This window comes from Cavia porcellus, unplaced genomic scaffold, assembly GCF_034190915.1.
Source record: "Cavia porcellus strain 051 isolate PalLab524CR breed Dunkin Hartley unplaced genomic scaffold, mCavPor4.1 scaffold_20, whole genome shotgun sequence".
In the NCBI taxonomy this organism is placed as follows: Eukaryota; Metazoa; Chordata; class Mammalia; order Rodentia; family Caviidae; genus Cavia; species Cavia porcellus.
In genome coordinates, this window is record NW_026947503.1 from 36,851,322 (window position 1) to 36,865,901 (window position 14,580).

At 36.2% G+C, this 14,580-nt stretch overlaps 1 protein-coding gene across 4 annotated transcripts in view; it reads right to left on the reverse strand.

Annotated features, from left to right (window-relative positions):
- The window catches only part of Ark2n (arkadia (RNF111) N-terminal like PKA signaling regulator 2N), a 123,415-nt gene that overhangs the window by 68,278 nt on the left and 40,557 nt on the right, over window positions 1-14,580 (reverse strand). For all 4 annotated transcript variants that reach the window (XM_063231740.1, XM_063231741.1, XM_063231738.1 and 1 more), the window contains one exon: window positions 5,927-6,711. In XM_063231740.1, the coding sequence (XP_063087810.1) occupies window positions 5,927-6,641 (715 nt within the window). In that variant the 5' untranslated portion in view covers window positions 6,642-6,711. The remainder of the gene's footprint in view (window positions 1-5,926; window positions 6,712-14,580) is intronic.

The window sequence follows — 14,580 nt, forward strand, 5'->3', positions numbered from 1 at the left end:
AATAGTAAACAACAGACTAGGTGAAAGTGGTATATCAACACAGATTTGTCACTAGAGAGCTTTAAAAGTACACTCTAGTGGGCTGGGGATTTAGCTCAGTGGCATAAGCACCTGCCTTGCAAGCAGGAAGTCCTGAGTTCGATCCCTGGTACCGATAAAAACAAAAAAGACAAAAAAAAAAATTAAAAAAGAAAAAAAAAAGTACACTCTAGTACAGGATGCTGATAGTAAAGGAGATTATACACGGGAGTGGGGGTGTCGGGAAACTGTTTAATTTTTCTACAAACCTAAACCTGCTCTAACAATCTATTTAAAAAAAGAACACAGGGGCCATAGTCTCACCTTAAATACACGTATGGTAAGTCCTTTCTGTAGCCCTAGGACACATCTTACTTTGAGGATTCTGCCAAAAACAAAGCTTATGCTTTTGCACATACAAAGGTAATACAGACACTCATTTTAGAAATTAGGAAAAGGAGACCAAAAATAGTGTCTTGATGCTTTAACATGAGATTACCAAAGAATATATTCACCTATAAAATTTAAGTTACATATTTAACATTCCGATGTAACATACAGAAAACTACATTTAAAGAATGTATACTTTTTAAATAATCACTTGAACTAAGAGTGCTCATGCCTGTTATTTAATATAAAACTATGTATAGTTTATAACTAAATATTACTACTCTGCTGTTTAGAAACTGATACCCATTAGCAGTAAAAGAACAAACAACAGTTTCACAATTTTTGGCTATGAGACTTAATGTATCATTTCTTTTTTTCCTCTTTTTTCTCCCCGCTTAAAATGGAATCTTGCTATGTTGCCTAGGCTAGCCTTGAATTTCTAGACTGAAAGGATCTTTCTGCCTCAGCCTCCAAGTAGCTGGGACTACAGATGTGTGTCATTGCTACCCAGCTCAACTGCAATTTACCAGAGTAGCTCATAGTCCTGGTTGCTCACTGTGATCACTAGAGAGCTTTAAAAATGCTGCTGTCTGAGATCAAAGGCCAAATATTCTAACTTAATTGGGCTGGAATGGGGCCAAAGTATAAGGAATTTTAAATACTGACTACCTTCCACACATTCCCCAATGATTCTAATGTATAGTAAGGTTTAAAAAAAACAGCATAAATTTTAGCTATCTAGTTTGTATTTACTAAGTTGAAAACACACATGACTGCAAATAATGTATCAATGTATCTAGTGAGTCTCCTAAATAGCTACCAAAATACAATCAGGTTACAAAAGGCTTGTATTAGGAACAAGGGCTTTTACCTACCCAGTCAGTTCATACTCAATGGACGAAAAAAGTCACTGTGTTTCATGAGACTCTCTCTGTGTCTTCTTAGGGTCTCATCTTTTACTATGAGCCCCCACTGTCTAAAAGAAATTTAAAAATTTCCAAACAAATCCCTCTAAGGTGAGAACACACAAATGAATAAGAGAAAACATATCCACCAGGAGGAAAACATGCACAAAATATAAAGGAACTGGTAATACAAAAGGTCAAACATGATTTTTCAACTTCACTAGTGATCTAAGAAATAATAACTTTAAGATGTGATTTTTCTACCAAACCAGCAAGATTTTTTTTAAAAATAAACACTCAGAAAAATATAATGCATAACACTCAAACTTCTGGATGGAATAAGGGACATATTTTCAGAAGAACAGTATTAGCAGTATATGGTCAACAGCTTTAAGTGTTCATACACTTACTCATGAGAGCAAAACTTTAACATCCCAAATGACCAATACTAGGAGAGTTACTTTTACAGTTAGGTAAAATATTCAAAGGTCAAATATTCTACAGAATACACTGCTTTGGCTGAAGGCTCAAAAAGTTATGGTAAGAGAAAAAATAATGTAGAAGCATATCCAGCATGAAAATTCTTGTACTATGGAAGCCAACATAAGCAATGTCAGCAAAAACATAATCATTCAACCTTCTACTTCATATTTTTCTATTTTCAAATATTTCTACAAAGGATTTACTACATTAAAAAAAAACAAAGTAAGTTCATGGCCAGCCTAAACTGCATAGTGAAACCTTGCCTCCAAAAACAAAGTCTTTTTTCTTTAATTCCATGCAACAGTCAATAGATCAAAAACCATACTTTACCATGATATATTTCAGTGCATAAATATATGGTGAATGGAGGCTGAGATCCTACCTCCAGTAGAGTTGGGCCAGTCAGGCCTGATCATGTGGACTGAAAATTCAGGTGATATTAGGCAGCTGCCATCAATAGCCTCCCTGACATTCTCTAAAAAGGGCAATGGCTAAGGCAACTGACTCTTACCTACTATGATAGGTACTGTTTTTGGAACTTAAGTCTCAATAGGCATTTATATGGTAGACCATCAGTCCATACAAAAGCAGTGCAGTATAGCCAAGATAAGATGATGCTACCCTGAAGCTAAAGTTCACTATGTTAACTATTTATGAAAAGTAACAAGTTACTGGAAAAACTTTATTTAGCTGTTCCTGTATGCTGATGTACACACTTGTTCAGAGAATTAACTTATTGAGCTGACTAAAGTCTAATGTCTATCATTCATATCTGTATTAACTAAAATCAAAGTGCCCACAACAGCAGACTTCCAGAGTTGAGTCTCAAAAGTGGTCTCTCTATGAAAAACAATGCTCTAGTCCTATAACTTGAAAATACATAAAGTATATTTAAAAACTCTATGAAGATCAATCGGACACTGGATAAAAGCCTTAAATATTCAAGATAACCACCACACAGTATTTTTACATTAACACAATATAAAATATTATAACTTTACTATAAAATAGTCTGCGTGGGGCCAGGGATTTAGCTCAGTGGCATAAGTGCCTGGCTGGCAAGCACGAGGTCGTGAGTTCAATCCCCGGCACAAATAAATAAATAAATAAATTTAAAATATATATCATCTCTAGGTTCCTCAAATAGAATTACTACCAGAATTACCTTGATATGATACCTCCAAATAGATTCTAACATTTATGTATTTCCAAACACTTCAAGAAAATGGTATGTGTAGCACTGATACTCAGTTAAATTTTTTTTAAAAAGGCAACTTCAAAAACATGTTGCCTGAATATCAAAACAAATTATTAAGTGTGATCATGCATTGTATAAGTCTGCATCATATTCTCAGGCTCTAAAAATGCACTAATTGGTAAGTTATTTAAGACTATATTCAGGAATGTTCAATTTTTAAGCTGCTGCCAAAAGCTTACAAATAAAGCATTTTCTGAATTACTAAATTGGTTGTTTCTTGACAAAATACTTTTCTACTTGGTTTCTACTCTGTATAAACAGCTGGATTCAAATTTCCACATCTAAGAGATTCTGTTAGTCACATCCAGTTTAAGTTCACCTTAATGTCCACAATGTTGCATTCAAATCAGTTCACTACACAAATTTTTTTTTTTTGATACCGGGGATTGAACTCATGACCTTGCGCTTGCCAGGCAGGTGCTTATGCTGCTGAGCTAAATCCCCAGCCCCTCATGACACAATTTTATGAGATAGAGAGGTAAGGGGAAAGGGATGAAGAAAGAATTAAGACGTCTTAGGTATACGAAACAACTCGTGATGAGTGTATTCATCATTATACACCTCAAACATGTAGTAACAATTTTTTTTTTTAAATGAGCCGTTTGGCTGAGCATAGAGATCTACAACTATAATCCCAGCACTTAGGAAGCTAAGGCAGAAGGATCACCATGCAGCGGAGGCCAACCTGAGCCACAGAGAGAGTTCAAGGCCCTCCTGAACTACATAGTGAAAACTTGTCTCAAAAAAAAAAAAAGATACCAACTGTTCAACAACTGCTCTTGCTACAGGTTAAATGTGCCTCCCCCTTAAGCTTGAAGTCATAATGTGACTCAAGAAACTAAAATAAACCTAACTGATACATTAAAAATTTACAATGTCACAACTTTTCAGACATAACAATATGGACAGCTAACCTGAAATTTCTGATATTTAAACTCTAGGTTATTCCATCTTTGCATAATTACAGAAAAGACCTTGCCTTACGTGACTGGCACTTCTTCCAAAACTGCAGTACATGGCATAGATAGTCATATACAGAAGTCATGCATCTTAGCCAACCATTTGAGTTTCCACAGAAACTCTACCTTTGAAACTACATATTTTCAGAAGTCAAAACCTTACTATGTGGCATATAAAACAGAAATTAAATTATATTCGTAATAGTTTACTACTTTGGTATTTGATTAGTACAGTATACAATCAGAATAGGTAAGAAATGAATCACTTGTATTATTTAGAAGTTTTAAACAATGGTCAAGGTAGTCTAGTAAGAACAATCCACACCTATCTATCTATGTAAGCCACACAAAAAAAAAAAGGTTCACCAAGGCATTCCTCATGTCATTTTTATAATGAGGTTCTATCGTCAAAGAAAATTTGGTCACCTATCTTCTCTCTTCCCATAAAAATCAAGAAACTGGGGTTGTACATTAAAAACCTGTTTAGTAAGTGGAATTAAACATTATTAAAGAGATCCATCAAGATCTTGATTAACAGATAAGATATTAAGAATGCATGAGCAATTTTATCAGATGCTAATAAGGTTTTCTTAAAAAATACTGTTAAATGCAAAACTAAAATACACCTAGAACATGCCTGGAACAAAGTCTGCTTTGTTACTTATAACAAATCTCAAAGTCTGCTTCTTTTAAGAGCTTCATTTAAATTCCCTACCCAGTAGTTTTAATACAAGAAACTACCAAAGGAATTCAATACATAGTAAACAGTAAGAGGCATTTCTAGACATTTAAAAACTCATATTTAATACACTACACGGATGAGACTTTTATTATTTTAAGTTGAACACCTATAAAGTGTTTTTAAAACCAGTCATTCTTCAGTTTATAAATTTGATTAGTTATAGGTTTAATTAACCAATATGATTTTATAGAAATATTCTTTGTAAATCAGCAATATGCTGTCTTCATATGTAGAAACAGAAAACTAGGGGGGGAAAGTCACCTATAAAACTTTAGAAAACCAAAACTTCCCCCTCTATTATGCAGTAATAAACAATGCTGTCTTGACACTATGCAACTTATAAAATGTTCCTAATCACATAAGAGTCTCTTAGATGACAATTTACCACTTACGAACCAGTCAGATATCATCTTTCTTCCACTTTAAAGTCTTAAGACTGCTATAATACACAGTATCGAATATGATAATATGCAAAAAGAGGTTATGTCAAACGTAATAAATTATAGACCCTTATAACCAATGAGAACTGAAACAAGCAAATTTCTAACAAACTTTTTAAAAGCTGGAGGACTAACTAAAAATTTTGCAAAAGCCATTCATTTCAATGTGAGTGAAAAGTTAGGATAGAAAAATGTGCAACAAGGATTATTCATTCACTGAGTTAGGGAGAAAACACACAAAAATTACTGTTTTAGGAAGAACAGTTATTATAAAACTTCAGTGAAAGGTAGAATGTTTTCAGACACCATAAGCTCAAGTGCAGTGGCTATATAAGAAAGCAAGGTGCCTATTCCTGAGGAGAACATACTTAATAATAATGCTAACAGTGAGTACTAAATCTAAGCAGTGCTAAAAAGGCAATGATGGGAGCTCAGGTAATGTGTTAACAGAGAAAGAGATTTATGAGAAATTCCATTATTTAAAAATAATCTTGTCTCTATCATTAATCACTTTTTTTTTTCCTGATGTGCTAAAGTGCACTGGAAACCTAAGAACAGGGTTTTTGTTTGTTTTTAAATAATTGGCCATGTCTTGCTAATAGACTGCAGTCTTCAAATTTACAGAGCTGCAGGTCTCCTGGGGTTTTTTCAAGTGTCACTCATCTAACTGAGTCTGACAGTTGCGAAATATCATCAGGTGCTTTACAGTCAGTTTAAAAAACATCCTCTACCTGGTATTTCTGCAGTGATTGTCTTGCTGCTCCCTGAAACCTCTTCATCATCATCTGATGAGCTCGTGCTTGAGTCACAAGTCAGGTCACTATCACTGGTACTGCTGTCCTGTAGCAAGTTATACTTCTTCCTTGCAGCAGCCTCCCGTTTCTGCCTCAGTAGTCTGATCCTTTCCTTATGCTTTTGGCTCCGATGACCTTTAACCTTGGTGACTCGGCCATTCTGCTTATCACTGGATTGCCGATTTTTCTTGGCAGCCATGGTAGATGTTTCACTTTCTGAACGGGACCGCCTAGACTTGCGCCCAACTGTGGCACCAGACACTCCTGAAGGGTCACCTTCTATTGCTATTTCTGGCTGGGAGGGTTCATTCTCTTCTGCAGAAGACAATGTATCTGAATCAGCCAGGTGACCACTAGAGGAAGGGGAAAGCATGCAATGATTAGAGGAGTCACTCTCATAAACCCGGCCAGTTGTTGGCTTGTCACTCTCTGTGGACGCTAACTGAGACTCAGAAGAGTCCCTTCTCAGTTCCATCAATAAACAAGGCATTGAAGAAAGAACTGTAGAATCTGCTACGCCATCTTTTTGAACTTGAGCTTCCAGTTCTACAGATCCATCTTCCTCCTTGGCTGTCTCTTGTTCAGATGTTTTTGTTGGAATTTCAGACTCGATGAGTTCTTCAACTTTTCCCACTGCTTCCTCCATCTTCATTTCAGAATTTCAAGTTAAATCATGGAGCAAAATTTAGGAAATGATAGCAAAGATGCAACAGGAAAGCAACCTGTATAAAAACACAAAATCAATAAACAGAAATAGAAGATTACTTAATCAACACAACATGTCAACTTTCCTAAGTGGAAGCACTCTATTACTGAACTTGCAAGGCTAGCAAGTAACTAAATAAAGATTTTCAGGGGGTTTTTATTTGTTTGTTTGTTTTGGTTTTATTGTTTTTGAGACACGGTCTTAATCAGGTTGGCCTTGAGCACTCTGTAGCCCAGGCTGATCCACAACTTCCAGCAACCCTCTTCAGCCTCCCTCAGCCTCCCAAATTAGTGCTGGGATTACAGGCATGCACCACCACACCCAGCTCAAATTTAGAACCTTAAATTAAACGTGTTAAGAAAGGATCTTCAAAACTCTGACACAGTAAATATTTATGCTTGACTTTAATAGAAATAAAAAGGAATGCTTCAAAATAAACTAGTATGAAAAACATCAAATTACCTGGAATAATTACTTTTATACTAAATCCTCAAAAGGGGTGAGGAAAAAACAAATCCCTATGTTTTACCAAAACTACAAAAAAAAACTTCAACTACATGCAATTGACCAACTAAAGTTATACATATATAACACCTTCAATAGGAGTTGCTCCCTAATGCTCCAGGAGCATTAAGACAAAAGACCAGACTTTGTTGTGCCCTCAGACCTTCCTAGTCCCATATCATTCTAAACACGTTCAATTCAGTTACTCTAGGGTTTAACTAGGCGTTCTACTTCATAAACAACAGCCAACATCAACTACTTTGTGAACCCAAAATATTCTATAAATGACGTTAATGGTCTTTTGAAAAACATCTTACACATTTTACACCATACATTAAATTTAGACCTTAATATCCCTACCACAACTGTGAATGACATAACTATGAATAAACTGAATAAAACTTTTAACCACAAGCGTGTGTGTGGTTTATATGCAGTGCAAATTTCAACGACTAGTGGTTTTTAAAGAGAATGCTAAGAATGTACACGGCAAGTCAGTATCTTGCCTCTTACATGTCATTGTTATAGAAGGCAACTACCTTGATGTAAAAGTAACAGACAGATACAAACACAAATCTTGTGATATAACAGTTGGTACAATATGGCATCTTTATCACTTGAACTCATTGAATGTCCTAATGGTTCAATCTATGGTAAACTCAAAGTAGAAAAATTCTTTTATTTAACAGAGATCTCAAGCCCATTCTTTGATTAATACAAATACATTCTATATACCTTCCTTTTTTCTTATCCCTTTTCAACTGTTGAAAAAATAGGCAAACTGATAAGTTTCCATAATACATTCATGAAAAACAGAACATTCCAGCCACTGGAAGGTTATTAATTTAAAGTAACTCCACGTATAGCCTACTTCATAAGCATAATTTATATCATTACTAACTTTTGAATTAAGAGAAAATAAGAATAAATGCTTTTCCTAATACTGTTCCAAAAGGAATATAACATTTCTGAAAGCCAACAGAGGGAGTAAAAGTTAAACCAACAAACTAAAAGCATCATAAAATTATATTTGCAATACAAACATGAAGTAAAATATTTGTAGATATACAGAAAAATATCCCCAGGTGTGAAAAATAATTTCAAGATTTTCTAACTAATAAAAATATAAAAGTTGATTTTCTGTTGAGAATTTATACGTTCTATAAGTTTTTTCTCACTAAAGTATTTGATAAATATACTTAAATGAAGTTAGTATCAACCATAAAGCACAAAGCAATAATTTCAAATTTTTGAAAGAAGGCAGCATGAGATCTTTTCAAAATATCATAGCTGAAAGTACCTAGGCAGTATCCCTTTTCTCAACTACTGACAAGATGCTGGTCCTTTCAACAAAGCTGAAGCCTTGTTGGGGTGAAGCTGTCATTTTATCTGGAGACTTATTCTGCAACTGGATCACACTGCCGTAGATCTTTGAGCTTGCCTATATGTACCCTACCCTACTGTTGTTCTGCAAGATGATGAGGTAACCTTCCATGGAGGATAAGATCAATACCCTTGTTAAGCAGCTGGTTTCTGGCTTGTTTTGTTTGAAAAGACCATGGCCAATGTCAACCTGGGGAGTCTCGCCTACAATGCAGAGGTAGTAGATCTGCTCCTGCATCTAGAGTTGCATCAGCATAAGATCTTGCCTCACTCTGCTCCTACTGCCCACCTAAGGAGAATAAGCAACGAAACAATCTGAGGAGCCTGGTGAGAATATTGCTTTGGTTTTAGGACTAAATTTCTGTTGTAATGTGTTCTATAAAAAGCTCAACTATGAAAATAAATATTTAAGTGACTGTAACTCTTGATTCTTCAGGAAATAAACTACATGAGTAGCACAAATGAACCTAGACTCCTTTTCCTTGTAAGAAATGACAATATCAATGACTTTCAATATGGTACATCATGTATAAGAGATATAGTGTTAATGAAAGGGAAGGAAAGTGCTCTAAAGGATATAACTGTATGTATGTTTAAGTGTTTAAGATACATAACCATACTACTGTTTGTTAATTTATCAAACAGAATAGTTTGTACTGCCACTGATTGTCTGTCCACTTTGTATGCTTTGATTTTGTAACCTGAACAACAACTTCTAACAATGTAATTTATTAACTAGTGATTTCTTAACTTTTATTTTTTTTAATTCTGTATTATTGCTACACTTTTTTCTGTTGCTTTTTTCTCTAAATAAAAAATAAATTAATTAGAATGGAAATTTTTTTAAAAATATAGTACATCAATCATCTCAATTCTCTTAAACGTAAGTATTAAATCAGATTTAATTTCTGCTGCCCAAATAAATAACCAGTATTGTGGTTAAAACCACTCAAACATGACATCTTGTAGATCATCATGTTATGTCCAAATAATGTGGCCATTAAGAATGAGAAAGTTCAGACTAAAGGCGGATACAGTTTACTGGCAAAGGTCTAGCCACAATATCCTGGGTTCCATGGGAGTGCGGGTAAGGAATGGAAAGCTCTTTTATAGAGATATGTAACAATCCTCATGAAAGTTCCAATGAACAAAAAAGACACATTATATTATTTGTGTGTAAGGGAAATTATATTTATGTGGGAATGTCTAGAGAAACATACAATCTTTGGAAGAAACAAGAAACTGGTAATATAAATTGCTTTGGGAAGGACAATGAATGAAGAATAGGAATAGAAGATATGGTATTGTATGCAGCTTTGCACTTCTTGAATCTTCTGTCACATGTAAGTATTATGTTTCAAAACTTTACTCTTGTCTTCTGAAGAAAATGAAACAATGATTTTTTTTTTCTTTTTCTAGTCATGATATGTGACTACTGCTTAGGTGAATTTTATCAGGCATTCTCCCTGTAGAGTTTTATTATAAATAATATAAGGGGAAGAAAGTCATCAAAAGTGGAAACCAAAGTTATCACAAAACTCCCTATAGTATAATTAAAATGAAGTCGTCTGAACACAGAAGAAAAGATCCATAGTATTTAATTTTTTCCAGATGACCAGAGTTGGACTGTATAGTTCACTACAAGCACTTACCATTCTTGAAGTTCTGTAAGTGACAAAAGGAACAAACCAAGAAAACAGAACATGACATTGTGGTGCAACCCTGTCATCCCAGTATTCTGGGAGGCTGAGGCAACTCAGAGAGACCTCAAACTAAAAAGGGGGTGGGGATTTAGCTAAGTGTGAAAGCCTGGGATTCAATCCCCAGTAGTACCACCAAAAAAAAAAAAAAACCCTACCTGGGTCAGTTCTTCAAACAACCAGATTACTGGTTTGGGTCTGGTGAGAAAAGTTAGGGGACAAGGATTGTCAAGTGGCTGGCAGTAGATGATAAACTAGTTACATGAGATGACAAATTCCATCATGTAAATAGAACAAGACTCTCAACCTCCTGATTTAATGTTTACACAGTGAAGCACTAAGTAAGTATACAACAGTATTTTCTCCCATGTTGTTCTTCCCTCCAATCTAAAGATAACCCCTTCCTACATGGGTTTTGCACTCATTCTTTTTCATCTCCTTATGAACTTACATTAACGACTAGTCCTTGGCTGTTACCTACTTCTTACACTCAACTGGGCCACTCATTCATTTCTAAAATCCTCTTCCTATCTACCCTTTTCAACCTCACATCTCTCTCTCTCTCTCTCTCTCTCTCTCTCTCTCTCTCTCTCTCTCTCTCTAGGTAGGACTCTTCTTTGACAGGTTATTTCACTACTTTGTGGTCAAGAGATAACAGATCTGAAAAGTATCACTGGAACAATCATTAGACTGCTCTTCCCAACACACACACCTATGGGTCAAATGCGAGCCACCTGGTGGAACATGAGACTACACATTAGTTTCTTTTCTATCATGGTATGGCACAGCCACTGAACAAATACAAAATAACCTATCCACTATTCTAAGAATCCTTACACACTCCCCTGTAAAGGCTATTTCTCCACAGCAGCACTCATTAAATTCTCTTGTTATAATGGTTTTAGATAACAGAATAGCTCGTAATTCTTTACTTGCTGAACAAGGTACAGTCTGTGCCACTGTTAATACTACATGCTCTGTACCTAGATAAATTCCCATAGGGAAGCTGAGGCTCAATTACACAAAATAAGGGAACAGGCTACTACGACACGTTTCAGTCCCTATGCAAGGAATTCTTCAAAGCCCAAGCATTTCAGAGAAGCCACTCACACATCAACACTTGAAAACACTGTCAATTCTTGCAATAAATGCCAATATTTAATGGTTTTAGTTTCCAAACAGCTTGCATATACTTTTTTCCCCCGTTAAAGACAGAGTCTCACTATGTAATCCAGCCTAGGTGAACTCATAGCAATCCTCTGCCTCAACTTTCCAAGTGCTGAGATTACAGGAATATGCTACCACATGTGGCCTACATGCACTTAGTTTAAAAGGCATTTCTTAAAAGGCTTCCTCTTTGCCTCAGTCTCCTTGGATGTCTCCATGGTCCACCAGAGCACACATACCCTAGAACGCCATAATAATAAACTCTGCTTTGGACAGTCTACCACTATTATAAACTATTCCCATAGAAAAAACTCTGCTTTGGGCAGTCTACCACTTACTTTAGGCTGATTAACCCTAAACAAGTTTTTAATGTGCCCACTATTCTTTATCTCCATCCCACCACTCCATACGGAAACTTATTTCTCAATGAAAGTAATGACTGGCATATCTTCTCCCTCTCCATGTACCATCCTGGTTCTACCCATGGACCTGTTCTCATCTAACAGACAAAACAGTACTTTTACAAGACAAAAAAATAACATCTTTATAGGTAAGAATACTTTTAAATGTCCTAGAATACTGGGGTAAGGAGAAGGGATGACCAAGAAGAAGGCAAAAGCAGCTTGAGTTTTATCTGATATCTTTTTTCTTTTATTAAAAAAGAATTATATGCAGTAGTCTAAAAAGCTAGATTAATAAAGAAAATACATTTTTTTATTGGCTATTAAACTGTTCCAGTCACTTATGTCTATATTCTCACTATACACTCAGGTTTACTTACTGCTGACAAAAATCAAAGGAAACCATTTATTTTAGAAAAAAAGGATTTATTCAAAGCTACCTCAGAAGAGACTAAAAGGCCTCATTACCCAAGTCACCATCTTACAGTATACAGGTGTATTAGGGTGTTTTATTGCAAGAACATTTCGGGGAAGGAACACAATGAGACAACAGACATAATCTTGTTTCATCCCTTTCTGGATGGCCTAGGACCTCTCCCTCTCTTCTCTGTGGAAATGAAACTGAACTTTGACCCCTGGGTCCAGTACCTGCATATTCTGTCCACTCATCTGCGCTGATGAATGGTGACAAATTATGTTCTAAAGCTGAGGAAGATGAGATGCCATTTATCTCTAAAGGGGAAAAAAAATCTAACTTTTAACGTTCCATTTTGCAGTGCATTTACTCCTTAAGACTCTTAAGACAACCTGAGATGAGCCATAGATGTTAAGAGTTAAAATGCCAAATGGTGGCAATAAATTGCCTCCAGGGTAGAGACCGAAAGTACAAGTATTCAGCTGATGCTAATGTGACAGTCATTTCAGGGAATGGGGTGTTTCTTGAGACAGTCTCACTATGTAGTTCAGGCTGACCATGAACCCATGGCAATCTTCCTACCTCAGTCTCCTGAGTGCCAAGATTACAGGCATGTGCCACTGCACCTGGCCATGTGACAGTCTAGAAGGGTTTGTTCCATGTCAGCCTTCCCAGCCCTCTGAAATCACACTTGATGATTAAAAGCTTGGTCCAAGGGTGATGTTATTGGGAGAGTTGGGGCCCTTAGGTCACTGGGGTCATGGCTTCAGAAAGCTGTTTTGGTACCCATTGGTATTTGGTTGTTTTTTTTGTTTGTTTGTTTGTTTTTGGTCTTTTTCCTTTTTATCGGTACCGGGGATTGAACTCACGACTGCCTGCTTGCAAGGCAGGCGCCTATGCCGCTGAGCTAAATCCCCAGCCCCTTCCCATTGGTGTTTGTAAGAGAGGACTATTCTGTTCCTACTGTAAGCCAAATAACTTGTTTTCTTCATAAGCTGTATGTGCCAAGTACCTCATGTTGGTGATGCAAACTAACACAAGTGGTGTTGAACCTCACAGGAGAACCGGGTATGAAACAACAGTGAGAACAGAAAAGAACTAGGAAAGTACAACATACAAATTCCAGGCAATGGTGAGGACTCCACTATAAGAGTTACAGCCATGCACTTGAAGACTGGTATATTTAATGTGTTCTCCTGAAGGGCATATGTATAAATCCAAGTGTAGAGATGGCAGAATTTGAATTTAACCAAAACTGAAGTTTGGCCAAGCAAGTAAAACAAATCAAGAAAAGATGCAAGAGTCTGGGCAACAGTCTGGGTACACAAGTGTAATCCCAACTACTCAGGAAACTGAAACAGAAGGATCTTAAGTTTAAAGACAGCCTGGGCAACTCAGTGAGACCATGACTCAAAATAATTTTTTTTTTTTAAAATGGGAATCAGGAGATGGGAAGGGGGTACAGCTCAGTGGTATAGTACTTATCTAGCATTCAAGAGGGGGTTGGGTTCAATCCCCAGAATGAATGAGATCGACTGATTAAGACTATTTCAGTGATATCAAAATGGAAGGAACAGACATCCCAGTGGAATCAAACCAGAGTACTATAAAGAGTGAGCAGGAAAAAAGAATTTAAGAGTGTTATGAATGTAACTGTGGTTATGGAAAGGTTATAGTTATCACCAACCAACAGAATAAGAGAATGAAAAAAATACTAGTCAGAAAAGTTATTTGTGAATGCTGGTCCACATGTAATGAAGTACAGACATTCAGAGTAATTGATTAGTAACTTCATAACAATTTGTATGCTGTTGTAACAAACAGTATTTTAATTTCCTACCATCCAATTTTACAGATAAATTCATACACATAGGGAAGAAAAAATATATTGCCTGTTTACAAGGCACAGTTTAAGAAGCACTGGTTAAACTGGGGATGGTTCAGCACAATCATAATGCCAATACTTTAGACAGCTGAAGACAGGAGGATCACAATGTCCAGCCCAGTATGGACAACTTAGTAACTTAGTAGGATTCCATCCCCCCAAAAGGACTGAAGATATAGCTTTGGGTTTAATCCCCAGTACCACACAAATAAACAAACAAACAAATAAATAAATGCACTGACTAGGGTATGACCATGAAAGTGAGCTCTCTGAGGTAGGACTGTAGAAAACATCATCACAGGAGAGTTACTCACAGAATGGTACAAGCCATCTTCCTGGCAAGTGCAAGGTCGTGAGTTTGATGCCAGGTACCACCAAAAAAAAAGCATTTATTCCAATTTGGGCCGAGGATTTAGCTCAGCAGCCTAAC